Raw genomic sequence first — 22752 nt, forward strand, 5'->3', positions numbered from 1 at the left:
GAGTGAAGTTATATATTTGATAACAGTGATGGCAAACGCACATCCTATACATAAAATAAGGGACAATGGACCTTTAATATCACTGTATGATAAGTTTTTAATGGCACAGATTTCGGACCAACTCGAACGCATCCAAAAGCTTGTCTAACATCAACTTTATGCAAAAATGTTCAGTGGTGGAAAAAAGTACCCAATTGTTACACTTTTACATTTATTATTATTAAGACGGCTCAAGTAAAATTTAAGTCACCGAGTAAAATACCAATTGAGTAAAAGTATCAAAGTACAGTATTTGGTATTAAATATACTTATAAAAGAAAACTATAATTTCAAATGTCTTATATGAAGCAAACCAGATTATTTATTTATATATAAACAATGTATGGATAGCCAGGGGCACTTCAGCACTCAGACATCATTTACAAACGAAGCACTTGTGTTTAGTGAGTCCACCAAATCAGAAGCAGTAGCGAGGACCCGCATTCTCTTGATAAGTGCATGAATTTGACAATTTTCCTGTTCTGCTAAGCATTCGGGAATGTTACGAGTAAGTCTGAGTGTCAGGGAAAGGGTATGGGAGTAAAGAGTACATATTTTCTTTAGGACTGTAGCAGAGTAAAACTAAAAGTTGTCAAATCCAAATAGTAAATTACAGATACAAAAACGACTTAAGTAGTACTTCAAAGTATTTTTACATATTTACTTTACACCACTGAAAATGGTTTAATCCATGTTGTTTCAAGACACAAACCAAAAATGAACCGGAAGGCAAGTGGATGCTATAGAGACTCAGTGTAACTTTAATAACTGTAGATCATAACATGTATTAAATCAGCATAATAATTTAGACCACATTGACATATTTGACTCATGGCTGATGTCTGCCTTTCTTAGGTTTCCACTAGAGGTCTTCACAGATCCACCCGTAAACGAATACCCGAGAGGGTTCGGATCCAGAATTCGAAATAATGTCACAGGTCTGGCTCGGATCTGATATGATTGTCACGGGTATGTGTAATTTTAACGACCAAATAAACACGCAAACCTGGTTTCAAAAAACAGATAAAGCAACCCGGCACGCCCTCTCTCTCCTATTGGACCTAGATAGTTTGTGTGTATGCATTGATATGTAGGCTACGTGTGCCTTTAAAAAAAAAAAGATGTATGTAATTCTGTCCTTGAGCCGTTCTCATCTATTAATGTTCTGTATAATGTTTCATGTTTTTTTGTGGACCCCAGGAAGAGTAACTGCTGCTTTTGCAACAGCTAATGGGGATCCTAATAAAATACCAAATACCAAAACCGACTTGTCCGGAAGTACCTGTACAGATCTGCTGCAGTACAGAGAGAGAGAAATCATATCATTTAAGCTGCTCCTCGTTTCACAAGAGTGGCATGTCTAGCTTGTTGTTGGCCAATCATAAGTCATCAAAGCAGCAATAGGCTAGAACAGTGTTTTCCAAACTCAGTCCCAGGGACCCTAAGCAGTACACGTTTTGTTTGTTTGATTTAGCACTACACAGCTGATTCAAATAATCAACTCATCATTAAAAACTTTGATTATTTGAATCAGCTGTGTAGTGCTAAATCAAACAAACAAAACGTGTACTGCTTAGGGTCCCTGGGACTGAGTTTGGAAAACGCTGGGCTATAGTCATAGAGCCTCCATGTGTGGCAAAAGTTAGGAAATATCAATGGAATATTGAATTAAAAATTACGGAAGTTAAAGGAGAGGGATAGGCTACAAAGACCAAGAGCCAACAGGTAGGCTGCTACTTAATATTCTGAATGAAGTTGTTTCTAACTGTGTAGGACGAGAATAACACAGCTAGCTAGGCTGCCATTCACTCTACCATAGCGCGAGTCGGCTTAGTCGGTTGCCGTTTCTCGTCTCTCCCTCCCTGCTCCCTGTGTCACTAGCTGACATGTCCTGCTAGAGCTCTACCTCTCCCTCCCTCTTCCCTGCTCCCCGTGTCACTAGCTGACACGTCCTGCTAGAGCTCTCCCTCCCTCGTCCCTGCTCCCCGTGTCACTAGCTGACACGTCCTGCTAGAGCTCTACCTCTCCCTCCCTCTTCCCTGCTCCCCGTGTCACTAGCTGACACGTCCTGCTAGAGCTCTACCTCTCCCTCGCTTTATCACCTCCGGTCGCTTAAAAATTGACTTTATAATGTGAATTCCCTCACTCGTATCCGGACTGGATCCGACCAGGTCTACGCAGAATGGGTCTAGTTGTCCTCGTGTCCATTCGGAACGGGTCTCTATATTTAACAAATAAATGTAGGCATATTGGGTCCGGACGGGAAAGCCCCAGGTCCATTTCGGAACAGGTACAACTTTTTGAACCCGTGAAGGCCTCTAGTTTTAACATCTTGAGCACTGGAGGCTCTCATCATTCTTTAGTACTGGAGGAAAATCCCCATTGATGCCCTTGTCCATTTTACTTACAATAGCTTGGTTGTAGTAGACATTTAATTCCCAGCAACCTTCGCTGTGTTGAAAGTGACCCCTATAGATCACCTCCCACTTCCTAAAACCAACGAAACAAACTCCTGTGTTCCACAATTCAATGTAGCAAGACAACAGGACGACATCACAGAAATCGGATTCCAGCTCCAAACTGGACCCCGTCGCATATCCTAAAACAAACAAAGACCAAAGTGTCATTTCTTAACAGTAACCCAATACCCTTTTCACAATACTGAGCCAAACATCTAGCTGTACTGGGCTGGCCTGGTTACACAACCACCACATTTGCTGAAACCATTATGGAAATGACACAGGAAAATAAATGAACCAAGCCAGTACGGTTTGAGTTGGCCCTTTATGGTGAATCCGACATAAGTCTTCTGCTCATCTCCAGTGCATTCGGAAAGTATTCAGACCCCTTTTTGTTACGTTACAGGCCTTATTCTACAATTGATTAAATAGTTTCCCCCCCTCGTCCATCTACACACACTACCCCATAATGAAAAAGCAAAAACAGGTTTTTCAAAATCTTTGCTAATTTATAAGAAAAAAACAGAAATATCACATTTACATCTGAGAAATCTCAGAAGACATAAGAATTGTTGACTTGCAGAAAGCTGAAACGGGTTACAAAAGTAACTCTAAAAGCCTTGATAATCATCAGTCCACGGTAAGACAAATAGTCTATAAAATGGAGAAAGTTCAGCACTGTTGCTACTCTCCCTAGGAGTGGCCGTCCTGCAAAGATGACTGCAAGAGGACAGCGCAGAATGCTAGAGTGTCAGCTAAAGACTTGGAACATCTCTGGAACATGCTAACATCTCTGTTGACGAGTCTACGATACGCAAAACACTAAACAAGAATGGTGTTCATGGGAGGACACCACGGAAGAAGCCACTGCTGTCCCAAAAAAAACATTGCTGCACGTCTGAAGTTCGCAAAAGAGCACCTGGATGTTCCACAGCGCTACTGGCAAAATATTCTGTGGACAGATGAAACTACAGTTGAGTTGTTTGGAAGGAACACACAACACTATGTGTGGAGAAAAAGGCACAGCACACCAACATCAAACTCATCCCAACTGTAAAGTATGGTGGAGGGAGCATTGTGATTTGGGGCTGCTTTGCTGCCTCAGGGCCTGGACAGCTTGCTAATGTCGATGGAAAAATGAATTCCCAAGATCATCAAGACATTTTGCAGGAAAATGTTAGGCTATCTATCCACCAATTGAAGCTCAAATGAAGTTGGGTGATGCAACAGGACAACGACCAAAAACACAGAAGTAAATCAACAACAGAATGAATGGCTTCTTCAACAGAAGAAAATACACCTTCTGGAATGGCCCAATCAGAGTCCTGACCTCAACCCAATTGAGATGCTGTGGCATGACCTCAAGCGGTTCACACCAGACATGGCAAGAATATTGGTGAACTCAAACAGTTTTGTAAAGAAGAATGGTCCAAGATTCCTCCTGATTGTTGTACAGGTCTGATCCGCAACTACAGAAAACGTTTGGTTGAGGTTATTACTGCCAAAGGAGGGTCAACCAGTTATTAAATCCAAGGTTTCACATGCTTTTCCCACCCTGCACTGTGAATCTTTACACAATGTTTTCAATAGAGACATAAGTGTGATATTAGTTTAAGCAGACTGCGTTTGTCTATTGTTGTGACTTCGATGAAGATCAGATCAAATGTTATGACCAAATAATGCAAAAATCCAGGTATTTCCAAATGGTTCACATTCTTTTTCTTGCCACTCAGTATTCAGACCCTTTACTCAGTACTTTGTTGAAGCACCCTTGGCAGCGATTACAGCCTCGAGTCTTCTTGGGTATGACGCTACAAGCATGGCACACCTGTATTTGTGGAGTTTCTCCCATTCTTCTCTGCAGATCCTCTCAAGCTCTGTCAGGTTGGATTGGGAGCGTTGCTGCGCAGCTATTTTCAGGTCTCTCCAGAGATGTTCGATCAGGTTCAAGTCCAGGCTCTGGCTGGGCCACTCAAGGACATTGAGACTTGTCCCAAAGCCACACCTGCAATGTCTTGGCTGTGTGCTTAGCGTCTATGCCCTGTTGGAAGGTGAACCGCCGCCCCAGTCTGAGGTCCTGAGCGCTCTGGAGCAGGTTTTCAAGGATCTCTCTGTACTTTGCTCCGTTCATCATTCCCTCCATCCTGACTAGTCTCCTAGTCCCTGCCGCTGAAAAACATCCCCACAGCATGATGCTGCCACCACCATGCTTCACCTTAGTGATGGTGCTAGGTTTCCTCCAGACATGACGCTTGGCATTCAGGCGAAAGAGTTCAATCTTGGTTTCATCAGACCAGAGAACGTTTCTTATGATCTGAGAGTCCTTTAGGTGCCTTTCTGTCATGCTTCTGGCCACTCTGCCAAGAAGGCCTGATTGGTGGAGTGCTGCGGAGATGGTTGTCCTTCTGGAAGGTTCTCCCATCTCCACAGAGGAACTCTGGAGCTCTGTCAATGACTATTGGGTTCTTGGTCACCTCCCTGACCAAGGCCCTTCTCCCACGATTGCTCAGTTTGGCCGGGCGGACAGCTCTAGGAAGAGTCTTGGTGGTTCGAAACTTCTTTTATTTAAGAATGATGGAGGCCACTGCGTTCTTGGGGGCCGTCAAAGCTGTAGAAAAGTTTTGGTAACTTCCCTAGATCTGTGCCTTGACACAATCCTGTCTCGGAGCTTTACAGACATTTCCTTCGACCTCATGGCTTGGTTTTTGCTCTGACATGCACTGTCAACTGTGGAACCTTATATAGACAGGTGTGTGCCTTTCCAAATCATCTCCAATTTAAATAGACCACAGGTGGACTCCAAGTTGTAGAAACATCAAAGATGATCAATGGAAACAGGATGCACTGGAGCTCAATTTCGAGTCTCATAGCAAAGGGTCTGAATATGTATGTAAATACGTTTTTTTTTTTTTATACATTTGCAAACATTTCTAAAACCCTGTTTTTGCTTCATTATGGGGTATTGTGTGTAAATTGATGGAAAACATTTATTTATTACATTTTTGAATAAGGCTGTAACGTAACACTGTGGAAAAAGTGAAGGGGTCTGAATACTTTACGAATACACTATATGAACCATATAGTATAGTTTCTAAGCTATGGACTATCATGTCATGGTTTGATAACAGGAAGGGCAGATAATAGGCTACCTGTCTCCACTCTGGACGCCCATGGGAATGCAGTAGTTGAGCTCCAGCCGGGCGATGTTTCCGAGTCGCAGCACGATTCCCGCTCCATAGGACCAGCGGATACACTCTGCCAGCTTACTCAGGTGTGCTCGAGGCCCGTCACCTGGCGCAACACACATACACACCACAGCCTGAGGGGTCACGACACCTCAAAAGCACAAGAAAGCGGATTTCCACACCCACCATGTCAGATTGTTCTGAAATCGTTTTTTGTTGTTAAAAACTAATAAGATTAGCATTCCCGGAAACATTTTGTTGAAATCTAATTGGCTCTCTACATATTACTAGGTCATTCCACTCCTCTACATACATACATACATACATACATAATTGTGATGGAGTCCTGCGGATTTCTCATACTGATGAATTTGAACATAGATTCAGCTTGTAAAGATATTACAGCTATCATCTCAGAAGATCTGACACTTCCACATCATAGATCGTGGGGTTCAATTACATCTTTAAAACACACACCATAGTTGAGGTTACACAGGTTCCCAGCATTGAGGAAGAAGTGGGTCCTGAAGAGGTCTCCGAATCCCCCTTTGCCTGGACGGAAGGGCAGTGGAGTATACAGGTGGACGGCTCCAGCCCAATACACCTCACCTCCCAGGTAGTCACCTGGTCATTCAGACAATAAAACCACACGATGTGAGAAAGTTAACCATCTTAAAAAAAATAAAAAATAGAACTTCGTTCAAACGGACAGAGGATAACATCTCACCTTCACTCTGTGGGCCGATGCTGTACATACTGAATCCTCTGACGCTAGTAGGACCGCCGAGATAGAACCTAAAGAGACATATCGGTAGAAACCATAGAAACAATCCCTAAAAACAAACCCTAAAAACAGAATTCCAGCTTCATCACAATCATGCTTCAAGGGAAAGAGGATCATTTTGTACATGTATTAAAACAGAGTTGGGCCAATTCCAGTCCCCTTGTTTAGGGGGTCTGTGGTCCGACCTGGGATCATTTTTTTATATAGAAGGACTGAGAAGCTCAGTTCTGGTGACTTGAGTGTATATATAGATATATATTCAAACACCATCTAAAACAATTTCCACCTCCAGAAATGAGCCCCAAAAACATATTGGTAAATTTAAAAAAATGATTTGTACCATATATCCTGTCCATGGTATATTGTCAGATGTTCTATTAGTCATAGGCATTATCACCTCTAGCCAACTGATGCTGCATAGCGGCTATAACATGTACATAGGCTGAAGCATGGGGTCTGTGCATCTGCATTTACCCTCCTGGACACAACATTCTGAATGTTATTATTTTTAAATATACAGTACCAGTCAACAGTTTGGACACCTACTCATTCCAGGGTCTTTATTTTTTTACTATTTTCTACATTGTAGAATAATAAATAATAAATAATAATTTATTTTATATTTGAGATACTTTGAAGTATCTTAAACAGATTACCGACCATTTTGAATCCCACCGTACCTTCTCCGCTATGCAATCTGGTTTCAGAGCTGGTCATGGGTGCACCTCAGCCACGCTCAAGGTCCTAAACAACATCATAACTATCATCGATAAGAGACATTACTGTGCAGCCATATTAATCGACCTGGCCAAGGCTTTCGACTCTGTCAATCACCACATTCTTATACTCAGACTCGACAGCCTTGGTTTCTCAAATGATTGCCTCGCCTGGTTTACCAATTACTTCTCTGATAGAGTTCAGTGTGTTAAGTCGGAGGTCCTGTTGTCCGGACCTCTGGCAGCCTCTATGGGGGTGCCACAGGGTTCAATCCTCGGTCCGACTCTCTTCTCTGTATACATCAATGATGTTGCTCTTGCTGCTGGTGATTCTCTAGTACACCTCTATGCAGATGACACCATTCTATATACTTCTGGCCCCTCTTTGGACACTTGCTAACAAACCTCCAGACGAGCTTCAATGCCATACAGCACTCCTTCCGTGGCCTCCAACTGCTCTTAAACGCAAGTAAAACTAAATGCATGCTATTCAACCGATCACTGCCCGCACCTGCTTGCCAGTCCAGCATCACTACTCTGGACGGCTCTGACTTACATGGACAACTACAAATACCTAGGTGTCTGGTTAGACTGTAAACTCTCCTTCCAGACTCACATTAAGCATCTCCAATCCAAAATTAAATCTAGAATTAGCTTCCTATATTGCAACAAAGCATCCTTCACTCATGCTGCCAAACATACCCTCGTAAAACTGACCATCCTACCGATCCTCGACTTCGGTGATGTCATCTATAAAATAGCCTCCAACACTCTACTCAACAAATTGGATGCAGTCTATCACAGTGCCATCCGTTTTGTCACAAGTCCCATACACTTACCCAACATTGCGACCTGTATGCTCTCGTTGGTTGGCCCTCGCTTCCTACTCGTCGCCAAACCCACTGGCTACAGGTTATCTACAAGTCTCTGCTACGTAAAGCCCCGCCTTATCTCAGCTCATTGGTCACCATAGCAGCACCCACTCGTAGCACGCGCTCCAGCAGGTATATCTCACTGGTCACCCCCAAAGCCAATTCCTCCTTTGGTTGTCTTTCCTTCCAGTTCTCTGCTGCCAATGACTGGAACGAACTGAAAAAAATCTCTGAAGCTGGAGACTCATATCTCCCTCACTAGATCTAAGCACCAGCTGTCAGAGCAGCTCACAGATCACTGCACCCGTACATAGCAAATCTGTAAACAACCCATCTATCTACCTACCTCATCCCCATACAGTATTTATTTATTTATCTTGCTCCTTTGCACCCCAGTATCTCTACTTGCACATTCATCCTCTGCACATCTACCATTCCAGTGTTTAATTGCTATATTGTAATTACTTCGCCACCATGGCCTATTTCTTGTCTTAACTCCCTTATCTTACCTCATTTGCACTCACTGTATATAGACTTTGTTTTCTTTTGTTCTACTGTATTATTGACTGTTTTGTTTATTCCATGTGTAACTCTGTTGTATGTGTCAAACTGCTTTGCCTTATCTTGAACTTGTTCTCAACTAGCCTACCTGGTTAAATAAAGGTGAAATAAAAAAATAAAGTAGCCACCCTTTGCCTTGATGACAGCTTTGTACACTCTTGGCATTCTCTCAACCAGCTTCATGAGGTAGTCACCTGGAATGCATTTCAATTAACAGGTGAATGACTAGCTGTGTCCAAACTTTTGACTGGTACTGTATAAATAATGACTAATTATTCACTTGAATTACTATTATATTTGTTCCATTTAAGACCAATTTCTCCTTTGAGATTTGTTGCCAGGATGCTTGAAACTCTGGTTGTAACCTAATCTGTTAAATGACACCACCGGAAGGAGAAACAGTTGTAACTGAGTCTGTAAAAAGATGCCACTTGAAGGAGTAAAGAAATAAAAAGGTAGCAAACTGACGCCGCTCTGGTTTAACAAAGGCCAAAACTGCTTTCAAAAAGGCTTTTCCCGCGATGGCATTAATAATTGTTGTGCATTGACAGAGTACATGTTTCCTCCCTATCACAACCTGAATGCACCTCGAGAGGAAAACCTTTCATATAGAACGCATAACAAGCCGACCAGGGAAACGGCGTTAGGTTCTAACACACAACAACAAGCCAACCAGGGAAACGGTGTTAGGTTCTAACACACAACAACAAGCCGACAACAACAGCATTAGGTTCAAACACACAACAACAAGCCAACCAGGGAAACAGCGTTAGGTTCTAACACACAACAACAAGCCGACAACAACAGCATTAGGTTCAAACACACAACAACAAGCCAACCAGGGAAACAGCGTTAGGTTCTAACACACAACAACAAGCCGACAACAACAGCGTTAGGTTCAAACACACAACAACAAGCCAACCAGGGAAACGGTGTTAGGTTCTAACACACAACAACAAGCCGACAACAACAGCGTTAGGTTCAAACACACAACAACAAGCCAACCAGGGAAACGGTGTTAGGTTCTAACACAACAACAAGCCAAACAGGGAAACAGTGTTAGGTTCTAACACACTCACGGGAAGCTTAGTAAAGCTTAAACCAAGTTTATTCATCCACTGGGTCATACAGCTGCATAAGACAAGGAACACATTCTTACAAGCACCTGCATTTAACCCTTTCTCCTATGCGGAGCCCCTTCCTTACACATCTAAACAGCCAATACATCTCTGTTGCTAAGATTATATTCTTCCTCACTTCATCTGACCTCAGCCCCAAATTCCTCACTCCTCCCCACAGGATCCCTGGATGTTCAACAAAAACATATCCTGACAGAATATAAACGTTATACATTCCCGTCTCCCTCGGTGACATGAATAAGTATATTTCATATCTAAAAAGTCAGAACCCATCAATAGGTCAACTATTCTACTAGGTTGGTTGTCTGATTTGTGTTAACAACATGACATGGTGAAAAATAGTAGCACTGGAAAGTCCTGACCTCAGTGATAAAGTTGAGGCTTTGAATGACGCTACAGTAGCTACAGTAGGCTAGACACCACTGTCTGAGTTGAGCGCCACGGCCCATTATAGACCATTTCATTCCCTTCATCTGAACATCAGTGTCAGCAACAATCATGCATGTCAGTTCAGTGCACACAGCTTAACAGAGAACATTAAATATTTGGAAATATATTTCATAGCCTAACACCGAAGCGTGTATTTTCTATGTCATCTCCAAACCAGAAACTTTTATTTTGGATCTACACAGATCTCAAAAACGACCTCTCCAGAATCCATATGACAGAAATCCATCGAACTTTAACCCCCGACTGACTATACAGTATAAAGACAACATGGCAGGGCCACGCTAAAAATCGGCTAGCGTGCCATGTTCGACACCCCTGCGTTTCAATTATGGTTTTGTGAAACGGAGAGAAGTATTGTCTTACCTGTCAGCAATGCAAGTTGGCTTATCTCCAATGGGCAGGAGGCATCCGCCCCAGAGAGATGCAGACAGGACCTGGAAGATAGAGGACGAGGTCTCAACAAATGTGCTCTTTTATCCCACATTTTTTCCAACCTGGTCAAATCCATTTGTCAACCCTCCATCAACAAGCTGTTTACATAGGCTCAGGCTCTCCCTCTCCTGCTGTCTCAAACTCTGAATGCCCGGCTATGAAACGCCAACTGACATTTACTCCTGAGGTGCTGACCTGTTGCCCCCTTATACAACCATTGTGATTTATCTGAACCTGCTGGTCATTTATGAACGTTTGAACATCTTGAACAACTATCTGGCCTTAACGACCATGTCATTTTATAATCTCCACCCAGCACAGCTAGAAGAGAACTGGCCACCCCTCAGAGCCTGGTTCCTCTCTAGGTTTCTTTCTAGGGAGTTTTTCCTAGCCGCCGTGCTTCTACATCTGCATGGCTTGCTGTTTGGGGTTTTAGGCTGGGTTTCTATATAAGCAATGTGACATCTGCTGACGTAAATAGGGTTTTATAAATACATTTGATTGATTGCTGGTTATAACTTGTTTACTATAAAGATGGTCCAGAACCAGTTCAATACTCAGACTGAGATCCAACTTGTGATTCATGTGTGTAACTAAAGTTTTTCGCACAAATCTTTTCTTGATAAATAGGACGATTTAGTTTCTCACCGAGTCCCAGAAAAGACGTTTGTTAAATTGGAGCTCAAAGTCCTCTTTCAGAAAACTGGCATCTCCTCCAGTGTAGCCAGCCAACTCCTACAAAATCACAACAACGCATCAGCTGAATGAGTTGTTGGTTCAAAAATGGTCTGGGGAAAATGGTTTTATTAAGGTATTACCATTGAATACAACACTGGGCCAGGTAATGTTCACCTAACATACACACCTGGTTGATTTTCAGCAAGGCTCCCCTCCTGGGAAGGATTGGGGAGTTTCTGGTGTCGATGACCATGGCATGCTATGAGGGCCAAGGAGAAAAGAGCAAAATGTTGAGGAAAAAGTAAAGTGTCTAAGTGGGGCCGAATCTTAACTCAAGATCCACGTTAGCAAAGTTTTTTTTTCTCTCACAAATTTCCCATTGACATCAATGGAAGATTTACACAAAAGCCTAAATGAAGTGTACAGATCTCAGAACAGGAGTTTGGGCCTCAATGTATTACCACAATGTCTTAATCCTTTGGACTAAAAAAAGGGTAGTTGTGTGAGGGATTGTGAAGCGAAACTCAAGTCCCGGTACCGAGAGTGATGACTTGAGGGAGTGGCCGCTCTCCTCCCGGACTGCGAACGAGGCGGTACGTGCCAGACATCCCAGCTCTCGCCACACACCCTCCCACTTCAGGGTGTGGTTCGTCTTCCAAAGAGGGAACTGTTTGCAAAACAGAGAGGGAGAAAGAAGAGAGAGGATCAACCACTTGCAAATGCATTACAGTAGGATTACATTTAATTTGAAAATAAAATCGCTGAGAAGTTCCAATTCTACTCATCGCAGTTAGCATAACAACAGTAAATGAGAACTTGATAGTAATGATAGATGGATGAATGGAAAAATGTTCTTTACACTGAATTCTGTGGAGACGCCACGATCAGTCTCTCTCAGCGAGCTCCATGGAAACTGGCCTGTGACTTTGTAAAAGTTAACAGCGAAACTGCAACAGCAAGAGCAAGTCAATTAGAAGAAGAACAAAAAGAGCCAAGGGCTCTATAGAATGAACAACTTATTAAAGGTGTTCCATCCCCAGGGATCTATAGAATGATCAACTTAAAGGTGTTCCATCCCCAGGGATCTATAGAATGAACAACTTAATGGTGTTCCATCCCCAGGGATCTATAGAATGAACAACTTAAAGGTGTTCCATCCCCAGGGATCTATAGAATGAACAACTTAAAGGTGTTCCATCCCCAGGGATCTATAGAATGAACAACTTAAAGGTGTTCCATCCCCAGGGATCTATAGAATGAACAACTTAAAAGGTGTTCCATCCCCAGGGATCTATAGAATGAACAACTTAAAGGTGTTCCATCCCCAGGGATCTATAGAATGAACAACTTAAAGGTGTTCCATCCCCAGGGATCTATAGAATGAACAACTTAAAGGTGTTCCATCCCCAGGGATCTATAGAATGAACAACTTAAAGGTGCTACACATAGAGGAAAACATTCAGAGAAATGCTAAGTGAATTGCAACAGCACAAGGCTCCATTCTAAACAAATCTCCCCCATATCCACGGCAACAATGGCGGAGACTCGTGCTTGAGCCTCTTACTTTCGGTTTTGTTTCACCAGCTTAATTGATAATATATTTCACAGCAATTTAGATGGTACAATGATTCTCTCCACTATTCCGTGGCCGTTTTCTCAAATAAACTGAATTTGAGCGAACAGCGTAGAATTTTTATAACCAGGAAATGGCACAGTGATTTCTACATTGGCCGCTTGACACGATTTCCACTAGATAACACAGTCACAAAGTAAAAACAGCTTTCCTTCAGAAGTAATACTGTGAAACACGATCATTCCACTATTACTGCAGATATATAAACATTTTCAGAAATTACAAATCAGAAAAAGTATAAAATAAAAATCCGGTGTAGCACCTTTTAAATGTAAATCTGTGTATTTACAGCACTGCTTATAATATAAGTGGCAGGTTTTTGTTCTCATACTTGCGCTCAAAGTGACCAGGTTGAGGCTTGAAGAAAGACAGCCCATAGGAAGTTTCTTTGGTGCCGTAGGAGAACTGGAATGTAAGCTTTTCCGCACGACCGAAAACATTGGGCAGCTTCAGACCAAGAACCTGCAGTAAGAGTGAGGGAAAACTAGTCAAAAACCTGACCACAGCGGAGGATGGTACCTCCTAGAGCATGTGTAATCACCACCATAGCTCTTTATAAATTAATCTGTCCTTGATTTCTAATTTCCTCTCGCTTCCTTCTCAAAACACATTGGAGAATTTGGTCCAAGGCAGTGTTTCCCAAACTCCGTCCTCGTGACCCCAAAGGATGCAGGTTGTTGTTGTTCTTCCCACAAGCACTACACAGCTGATCTTAAAATGATTAAAGCTTGATGATTAGTTGAATCGGCTGTGTAGTGCTAGGTTAAAACGTGCACCCCTTGGGGACCCGAGGACCGAGTTTGGGAAACACTGGTCCAAATAGAGGGACATTGGGTCCTTCTCCTCCAATACAATTTAGAAGGAGATAAGGAGATAGGACTCACGACAAGATGACATGAGATAGAGCTCCAGGAGTTCTCACCATGCTGCCTTCGTTATTTCCAACCATGGTGTTATAACTACCAGTCATACGTCTCAGCTCAGTCACTTCAAACGTCACATCTAGTCCGTTAGGCAGCGCATCCACCCCTGAAAGGAAGTGTTAAAAAAAAAAAAAATGTTATTACATTTTTGTATTTTTTGTGTGTGTTTTAACCACTTTCGCCATTCATTTGTGTGATTTTCCCAATGTAATATGCAAAACTTTGGTAGTGATACTGTTCGGATAAAGAACGGATCATCTTTCTAACCACAGTACCTTGTGAGGTATCAATGACAACCTCCACCTGTCTGAAGATACCAAGACGGAGGAGCTTCTGTCTGGCTTCGTGGGCTCTCTTCATGACCTACAAAAAATAATTTTAATAAATAAATAAACAAAGTAAGTTATACTTTTGCTACAGTCTCCACAGCGTCTCCATACACAGCGTTTCCCCACTAGCTCCGGCTGTCGACTATACAGCCGATTACAGACTCATTTTCAGACAGGTACTTTTTCCTCACTGAAATAAACTAGGCTACTTTTCAATTGGCTAGTCAGGAAAAGAAAGGTCTGAAGAACCCTCTCCCGCTAGAATGAACAATATGCGTCTTCTAGCGATCTATTGACAGGACATGTGCCTGTAAATCACAAAGGGAGCGAAGACAGGGAAACACTGCTGGTTTGACAGTCTGCTGTGTGTCCCGACTCTCCGTACCTGGGTGTGTGCACTGAGGTTGCAGTCAAATTTCTTTACAGGTATGGAGAGAGCATATGGAAAGCCGTTACCATATATTCATGTTTTTTTTTTTATATCCATAAAACTATTCTAAATCTATTGCATTTTTTTTTCAAGAAATAAAAATAAAAATAGATTTTTTTTGGATAAACAATTAAAATTATTTATGGAAAAATACAATTATTGATGTAAAAAAAAAATCGTGAATATATGTTAACATCTTTCATTAGAGAACATGAATTTGCATGTCCCATATAATGTGGGAACGACAAGTCAACATCCACCTAGCACATTCCTTTCTTTTCGGTCAGACATTAAAAGGGATACAATTTGTATGTCTCCGTGTCAAGAAAGAAGAAAGTTTGAGGTAGTTTTGCGAGCCAATGCTAACTAGCGTTAGCAGATACCCATGGACTTCTAGTCATTGTGCTAATGCTAGTTAGCAATTGCGCTAGTTAGCAACTTAATTTAAACTGCACACAAAGATATAAATGGAATTCACGAGTTAATCTAGAATGCATTTAAGAACTACACCATGTCCTGGCCAGTGAGGAAAAAATTTAACGTTGGGCCCTGGCACATTTCTGAAGCAGCCACGGCGTGGTGGCACATAGGCTATTTACTGTGCTTTGACTGATGAACAGCAAGACTGACTAGGTTATAAAAGGTGTCGAACTGACTGAATAAAGTCCATCTCATATATTCTTGCCATTCATACAATGTAGTTATCTGTCCATGGTATCGCATCGGGACAAGTAAACCTTGTCTTGTATTTTGATATGAAGTTCATCCATGCTTGCCAGACAGTGACATTTAAAATGAGTGACTCATCAGTAGCCTACTGAATTGCATTGGTAAGAGAGCTGTTAATTTGGCTTATTTGCATACTGGTAGACTTTTTGGAAATTATCAGCAAATAAACTATCAAAAACATTAAATGAAGTTGGTGAATCCTCCTCACTGCAGGAACATAAGATAGGCTAAGTGGAGAAAGCCTCACTCTGGTCCAAAATATGATTAAAGAAAACAGATTGAATAGTTTTAAAAGATAATGATTAATATGGTATTTCAAAGATATTGATATAGGTCTATTGATTTAATCAAAGTGTTGACAATAGACTAGTCAACTGCGGCTTTCTGTGTAGCAAAGCCCATGTTTAACGCCTGCTTCATTATTCAATCATACCTGTATTGCACAAAGCTGAGAAAATGCCTCGTAAAAGGAAGCTTGAAACCCACGGAAGTCAGCAGACTCTTACAGGATTCTTAAGGCCCAGTGCACTCAATATTTTTTATCCCCATGTTTTATATAATATTGCTGATGAAACAAAACTGTAAAATATGTAGATCAGTGTTATTTCCTGATAGTTACTGGTTGAAAATACAATCTAGCATTAGAATGAGACCACCAAAATAGAGCTTGTTCTGCAAAAATTGAAAAAAAAAAAAAACTGTCTAAACCCCTCCCCCAGCCCGAGGGAGCCTGGCTGGCTACTGTCTAAACCCCTCCCCCAGCCCGAGGGAGCCTGGCTGGCTACTGTCTAAACCCCTCCCCCAGCCCGAGGGAGCCTGGCTGGCTGTCTAAACCCCTCCCCCAGCCCGAGGGAGCCTGGCTGGCTACTGTCTAAATCCCTCCCCCAGCCCGAGGGAGCCTGGCTGGCTACTGTCTAAACCCCTCCCCCAGCCCGAGGGAGCCTGGCTGGCTACTGTCTAAACCCCTCCCCCAGCCCAAGGGAGCCTGGCTGGCTACTGTCTAAACCCCTCCCCCAGCCCAAGGGAGCCTGGCTGGCTACTATCTAAACCCCTCCCCCAGCCCAAGGGAGCCTGGCTGGCTACTGTCTAAACCCCTCCCCCAGCCCAAGGGAGCCTGGCTGGCTACTGTCTAAACCCCTCCCCCAGCCCAAGGGAGCCTGGCCGGCTACTTTTTCTATTTAGCTGGCAACTCCATGTGCTTGTGGAAAACACTGCATACCGTCTCCACACATTAAAATCGGTGGTCTGTATCCTACTGTACTGATAGATTCACTCACGTCAATCAAGTTCTTTGCTCTGAAGACACCAGCAATCTCGTATGTTAAACAATCCTCCTTGGTTCTTCCCAGACCATCTATGTGAACATGCTGGACTATGACCTATAGGACAAATATAATATAGAGTTATAATCAAAGTTGACAGGCAACAATAAAAAGGTCACTTTTACATTCAACCACACAGAAAAGATGAACTAAGAAACAACTTGAGCCGTACATCTTTGTTTTCAAGAACCTCTTGTTTTGATTCCTGCTCCATTTCTGGTGTCTCGATGTCATCCGCATGAACCCCCAACTCAGGTCCCTGCATTGGCAAAGGGTCAAGACTCTGCAACACAACAGAGATTGTGATGAATCAATGACTTACCAGGATACTTCTTGTATTGTAAAGCTAGTTATCTGTACAAAACCCAATAGCTAAAATGGCAGTTAGGTGGCTTTAGTGGTTTGGTTATTAGGATAAAGGTAGTTGGTAAATACCATATTGAGATGAACTTGTACAAGTCATTCTTCAAAATGTCATTAGTTGAAGTTAGTGGAAATTTCAGAATGTGGTTGTAAGCATCTAAGCAAGCGCATGACGGCACTGGAGAATGGCACTGAAATGTATAGAGGCCGTTTTGCAGGCTCCTGTCCAATTCTGCTATTTTGTGTTTTTTTATTTTTTCTTCTTCTGGACATCAGAAAAGTGATCACTATCCTCGATTTGGATGAAGATTTCTACATCAATGAGTCGAAGGCACAAGACATACTGCTTACCCAGGACCAGGTCCTAATCTCGGGACACTGGGAAGAAACTGCCATACGTGTACACTGATCAGATTGTCTGATTTGATGATGCACCCCCATGCATTAGTTCTGTAGGCAGCATTTTGCCTTCTCCCGACGGTGCTCAGCCATTAGCTTTCAACCCACAACTGCCTCATGTGAACTACAATCCTGATACCATGTTTTAGCAGTTAGGTTAATAATCATTGCTTGGCAATATGGCTTTCGAAACATATAGCCCTTATCTTTCATCAGCGAGAAAGAAGCCTTCAAATTAAACTCATATACAACTACTCCATCCAACAAAACTACACTTCTGCTACACTTACCGAGTTAAAATTATACATAGGTGTTGGAAGCATGCTAGATCGTTGCCTGGAAACCAGATGTTGAATTGCATTGAATTCCAGTGGTGTAAAGTACTTCAGTAAAAATACTTTAAAGTACTACTTAAGTAATTTTTTTGGGGGGGTATCTGTACTTTACTATTCATATTTTTGCCAACTTTTACTTCACTACATTCCCAAAGAAAATAATGTAGTTTTTACTCCATACATTTTCCCCTGACACCCAAAAGTACTTGTTACATTTTGACAGGAAAATTGTCCAATTCACACACTTATCAAGAGAACATCCCTGGTCATCCCTACTGCCTCTGATCTGGAGGACTCACTAAACAGAGGACATCCCTGGTCATCCCTACTGCCTCTGATCTGGAGGACTCACTAAACAGAGGACATCCCTGGTCATCCCTACTGCCTCTGATCTGGAGGACTCACTAAACAGAGAACATCCCTGGTCATCCCTACTGCCTCTGATCTGGAGGACTCACTAAACAGAGGACATCCCTGGTCATCCCTACTGCCTCTGATCTGGAGGACTCACTAAACAGAGGACATCCCTGGTTATCCCTACTGCCTCTGATCTGGAGGACTCACTAAACAGAGGACATCCCTGGTCATCCCTACTGCATCTGATCTGGAGGACTCACTAAACAGAGGACATCCCTGGTCATCCCTACTGCCTCTGATCTGGAGGACTCACTAAACAGAGGACATCCCTGGTCATCCCTACTGCCTCTGATCTGGAGGACTCACTAAACAGAGGACATCCCTACCGCCTCTGATCTGGAGGACTCACTAAACAGAGAACATCCCTGGTCATCCCTACTGCCTCTGATCTGGAGGACTCACTAAACAGAGGACATCCCTGGTCATCCCTACTGCTCCTGATCTGGAGGACTCACTAAACAGAGAACATCCCTGGTCATCCCTACTGCCTCTGATCTGGAGGACTCACTAAACAGAGGACATCCCTGGTCATCCCTACTGCTCCTGATCTGGAGGACTCACTAAACAGAGGACATCCCTGGTCATCCCTACTGCCTCTGATCTGGAGGACTCACTAAACAGAGGACATCCCTGGTCATCCCTACTGCCTCTGATCTGGCGGACTGATGAAACACAAATGCTTTGTTTATAAATGAATGTCGGAGTGTGCCCCTGGCTATGCATGAAATGTTTTTTATTTTTGATGGTGACATCTGGTTTGCTTAATATAAGGAATTTGAAATGGTTTATACTTTTACTTTTGATAGTTAAGTACATTTGAGCAATTCCATTTACTTTTGATACTTAAGAATATTTAAAACCAAATACTTTTACTCAAGTAGTATTTTACCGGGTGACTTTCACTTTTACTTGAGTCATTTTCTATTAAGGTATCTTTACTTTTACTCAAGTAGAACCTTTGAGTACTTTTTCCACCACTGTTGAATTCAACATCAGACAGAAATTAGTGTTTGAATCAGTAAGTTTACTCTCACGTCCTCTACAAGACAGAATGTTGAATAAAATCATATTTTAACGCGCTTTACCGGTTGTCCGTGCGGTTGGTCCTTTTGACTGTAGGAATGTGAGACAATATATCCACAGGAAAGTATAATTACATCAACTTTTCAAAGCGCTGGTAGTGTGTTCAGAAGCATGCAAAACAAGATAAATAATACATACAGAAGACGCACGCATATTTGCCGAGCTCATGCACGTGTTTACATGAATCTGCGCTTCAGGTGATTGACATCTGGTATCAGCAAAACTCCTTCCTACAGAAGGCGCCTTCGTCCAATGACTCGTGTCATGATCCAAGGGCTAACCCATATGATCACTATTTAAGATCCGTGAACGTGTAGGGCGCCGGTTGCACGTTCACCAATGCTGTTGTTGCAACTATGATCATGTTAATTTCCTTTACTGATATCGACAGTTCATGTATCTGAAGTTCAGCTAGTTTCCATAGTTGGCAAGCTGTCCAACTGGGCCCCTTTCGCTGTACGTGACAGCTAGCTATACTAAGCTAGCTATTGGCTACTGCACTCAGAGGTCATGCTGTCACCCTTTGCATTTTGAGCAGTTATCCTTACCCTTGCGTGGACGGTGCCCATGATTAAGGTATTGAATGTGTAGTCCTTCAAATGTTGGTGTTTATTTTACGAAATTAAAGGACATTTAATTCACGCTCGGCTCAATAGAGATGTAGCTTCGTGGACGGGGGAAGCCATGACACCATCAAAACCACACCCCCAACTCATCCTGGGTGTATTCAAGATGTCAACGTTTCACAGCGTATTGCATTTATTTGATTGAACCTTTATTAAGCTAGGCAAGACAGTTAAGAATACATTCTTATTTACAATGACGGCCTACACCGGCCAAACCCTAACCCGGATGAAGCTGGGCCAATTGGGAGTCCCATAGGACGGCGCACAATCACAGCTGGATGTGATACAGCCTGGATCCGAACCAGGGACTGTAGTGACACCTCTTGCACTGAGATGCAGTGAGCTTAGATCGCTGCACCACTCGGGAACTAACATTTTTGACAACAGCTGGTTACTGTAAACACAAAACAATAGTGTACACGTAAAACCTATTGAAGGCAGAGAGATTCATATTTTCAAAACTGAAGTGTTGCTTAATTATCATTATATGATAACATGTACTTGGATTTGTGTAGGACTTTTCAAACAAGTGCATGATGGATGGTGGACAAGCCGAGACAACTTGCATTCAAGAATGTGACCATACTGGGTCCAGACAACATAAGTCTGCCTGTAGCACTAACCCAATTTCACTATTACTTGATGTATTGTTGTCTCTACCTTCTTGTCCTTTGTGTGGTTGTCTGTGCCCAATAATGTTTGTAACGTGTTTTGTTCTGCTGCCATGTTGCGTTGCTACCATGCTGTGTTGTTATGTTGCGTTGCTACCATGTTGTTGTTATGTTGTGTTGCTACCATGCTGTGTTGTCATGTGTTGCTGCCTTGCTATGTTGTCTTAGGTCTCTCTTTATGTAGTGTTGTGTTGTCTCTCTTGTCAATAATGTTTGTACCATGTTTTGTGTTGCTACCATGTTGGTGTTGTTAGGTTGTGTTGCTACCATGTTGTGTTGCTGTCGTGATGTGTGTCTTGTCCTATATTTGTATTTTATTTTTAATCCCAGGCCCCGTCCCCACAGGAGGCCTTTTGCATTTTGGTAGTTGTTCTTAACTGACTTGCCTAGTTGCATAAAAAAATTAAGAAATTACTTTCATTAATGAAGAGTTCATGTAGCCATCATAGACATATCAATCAAAATACCACACACTATTTTGACAAATGTTGCTGAGCTTCTCTGTAAAAGAATGAGGAAAAATACAGAAAGATAGTAATATCACAGATTATCTCACAATAATAAACATTTATTCCAGTGAATAAGTAACTGGTTTATGTTTGACTGAAAAGAGATCGATTTTACTTCTCTCTCGAAGGTTTCCTGCGATACCTTGCCCTTTGCCACACCTTCAGGATACTCATTAAACTTCATTATCCCCTGAGTGGTTAATGCTGCGGAACAAAATCATGCATAGTATGTTGACTGAGTGTTTTTCTTCAGGAGTGAGGAAATATTGTAAACATTGGGGTGGCTAATCTCAGAAACCCAGAAGTAAAATTTTGCGTAATTGCGTCAGATATGTTACTTGTGTCTCTCAACTAGAGGTTATGTATAGACTTTTATATAGGGACGAATCATCGGTATGCCCCCCAACTTTTGGATGAATCTCATTGTCCCCACTTGTTTTTGATGTACTTATCTGATACAGTAGGTAGTTGTCCCACTGTCTTTTCCCATCCAAATGGTTTCTGGGCCATTGCCATGCAAATGATCAAAGGAACCATTTCCGTGACTCCCCCTCCATGTATTGAACAAAAGTGATGTGCCCTTATTTGGTAGGGTCAAAGATTCCAAAAAACAGAATTCAAGTTGTGTCATTGAACAGGCTTGGGTAATCCAGGGACCGGATTTTGGACATTCTTAACTGTTCAAGATGTGTGATATAACTATCTTGGTCTCTCTGTAGTAGAAACAGCACAGAGGATGGGAAAAGATATGTACACTAACGGTCAAAAGTTTTGGAACACTTACTCATTCAAGGGTTTTTCTAAATGTTTGACTATTTTCTACATTGTAGAATAATAGTGAAGACATCACAACTATGAAATAACACATTTGGAATCATGTAGTAACCAGAAATGTTTTAAAGAAAACAAATCTATATTATATTTGGTATACAGAAGATAGCCCTATTTGGTAAAAGACCAAGTCCATATTATGGCAAGAACAGCTCAAATAAGCAAAGAGAAACGACAGTCCATCATTACTTTAAGACATGGTCAGTTAATGCAGAAAATTTCAAGAATTTTGAACGTTTCTTCAAGTGCAGTAGCAAAAAGCATAGCAAAAACCAAGCTCTATGATGAAACTGGCTCTCATGAGGACCGCCACAGGAATGGAGACCCAGAGTTACCTCTGCTACAGAGCATAAGTTCATTAGAGTTACCAGCCTCAGAAATTGCATCCCAAATAAATGCTTCACAGAGTTCAAGTAACAGACACATCTCAACATCAACTGTTCAGAGGAGACTGCATGAATCAGGCCTTCATGGTCGAATTGCTGCAAAGAAACCGCTACTACAGAACAACAATAATAAGAGGAGACTTGCTTGGGCCAAGAAACACGAGCAATAGACATTAGACCGGTGGAAATTTGTATTTTGGTCTGGAGTCCAAATTGGAGATCTTGGTTCCAAACGCTGTTGTGAGACGCGGTATGGGTGAACGGATGATCCGGTGTGGGTGAACAGATGGTTTTTCAACAGGACAATGACCCAAGGCACCTCCAGGCTGTGTAAGGACAATTTTTTGAAGAATTAGAGTGATGGGAGTGCTGCATCAGATGACCTGGCCTCCACAATCCCCTGACCTCAACCAAATTGTGATGGTTTGGGATGAGTCGGACCGCAAAGTGA

At 42.2% G+C, this 22752-nt stretch overlaps 1 protein-coding gene across 2 annotated transcripts; it reads right to left on the minus strand.

The window, feature by feature from the left end:
• Positions 1-79: 79 nt before the first annotated feature.
• Positions 80-19993, minus strand: LOC109897710 (sorting and assembly machinery component 50 homolog A). 2 transcript variants are annotated; one of them, XM_020492241.2, is made up of 15 exons: positions 19827-19993; positions 16854-16964; positions 16637-16738; positions 14147-14234; positions 13871-13977; positions 13280-13410; positions 12175-12262; positions 11854-11982; positions 11503-11574; positions 11286-11372; positions 10569-10639; positions 6411-6478; positions 6161-6307; positions 5648-5789; positions 80-2638 (listed from the first exon to the last, which is right to left on the minus strand). In XM_020492241.2, exons 1-15 carry the CDS (start codon positions 19845-19847, stop codon positions 2593-2595), a joined length of 1410 nt encoding a protein of 469 aa, XP_020347830.1. In that variant the 5' UTR covers positions 19848-19993; the 3' UTR covers positions 80-2592. The 2 variants fall into 2 exon arrangements, with proteins under 2 accessions (XP_020347830.1, XP_031688897.1); XM_031833037.1 differs by lacking the exon at positions 19827-19993 and adding an exon at positions 19417-19730.
• Positions 19994-22752: the final 2759 nt, after the last annotated feature.

Source organism: Oncorhynchus kisutch, linkage group LG10 (assembly GCF_002021735.2).
Source record: "Oncorhynchus kisutch isolate 150728-3 linkage group LG10, Okis_V2, whole genome shotgun sequence".
Lineage (NCBI taxonomy): Eukaryota > Metazoa > Chordata > Actinopteri > Salmoniformes > Salmonidae > Oncorhynchus > Oncorhynchus kisutch.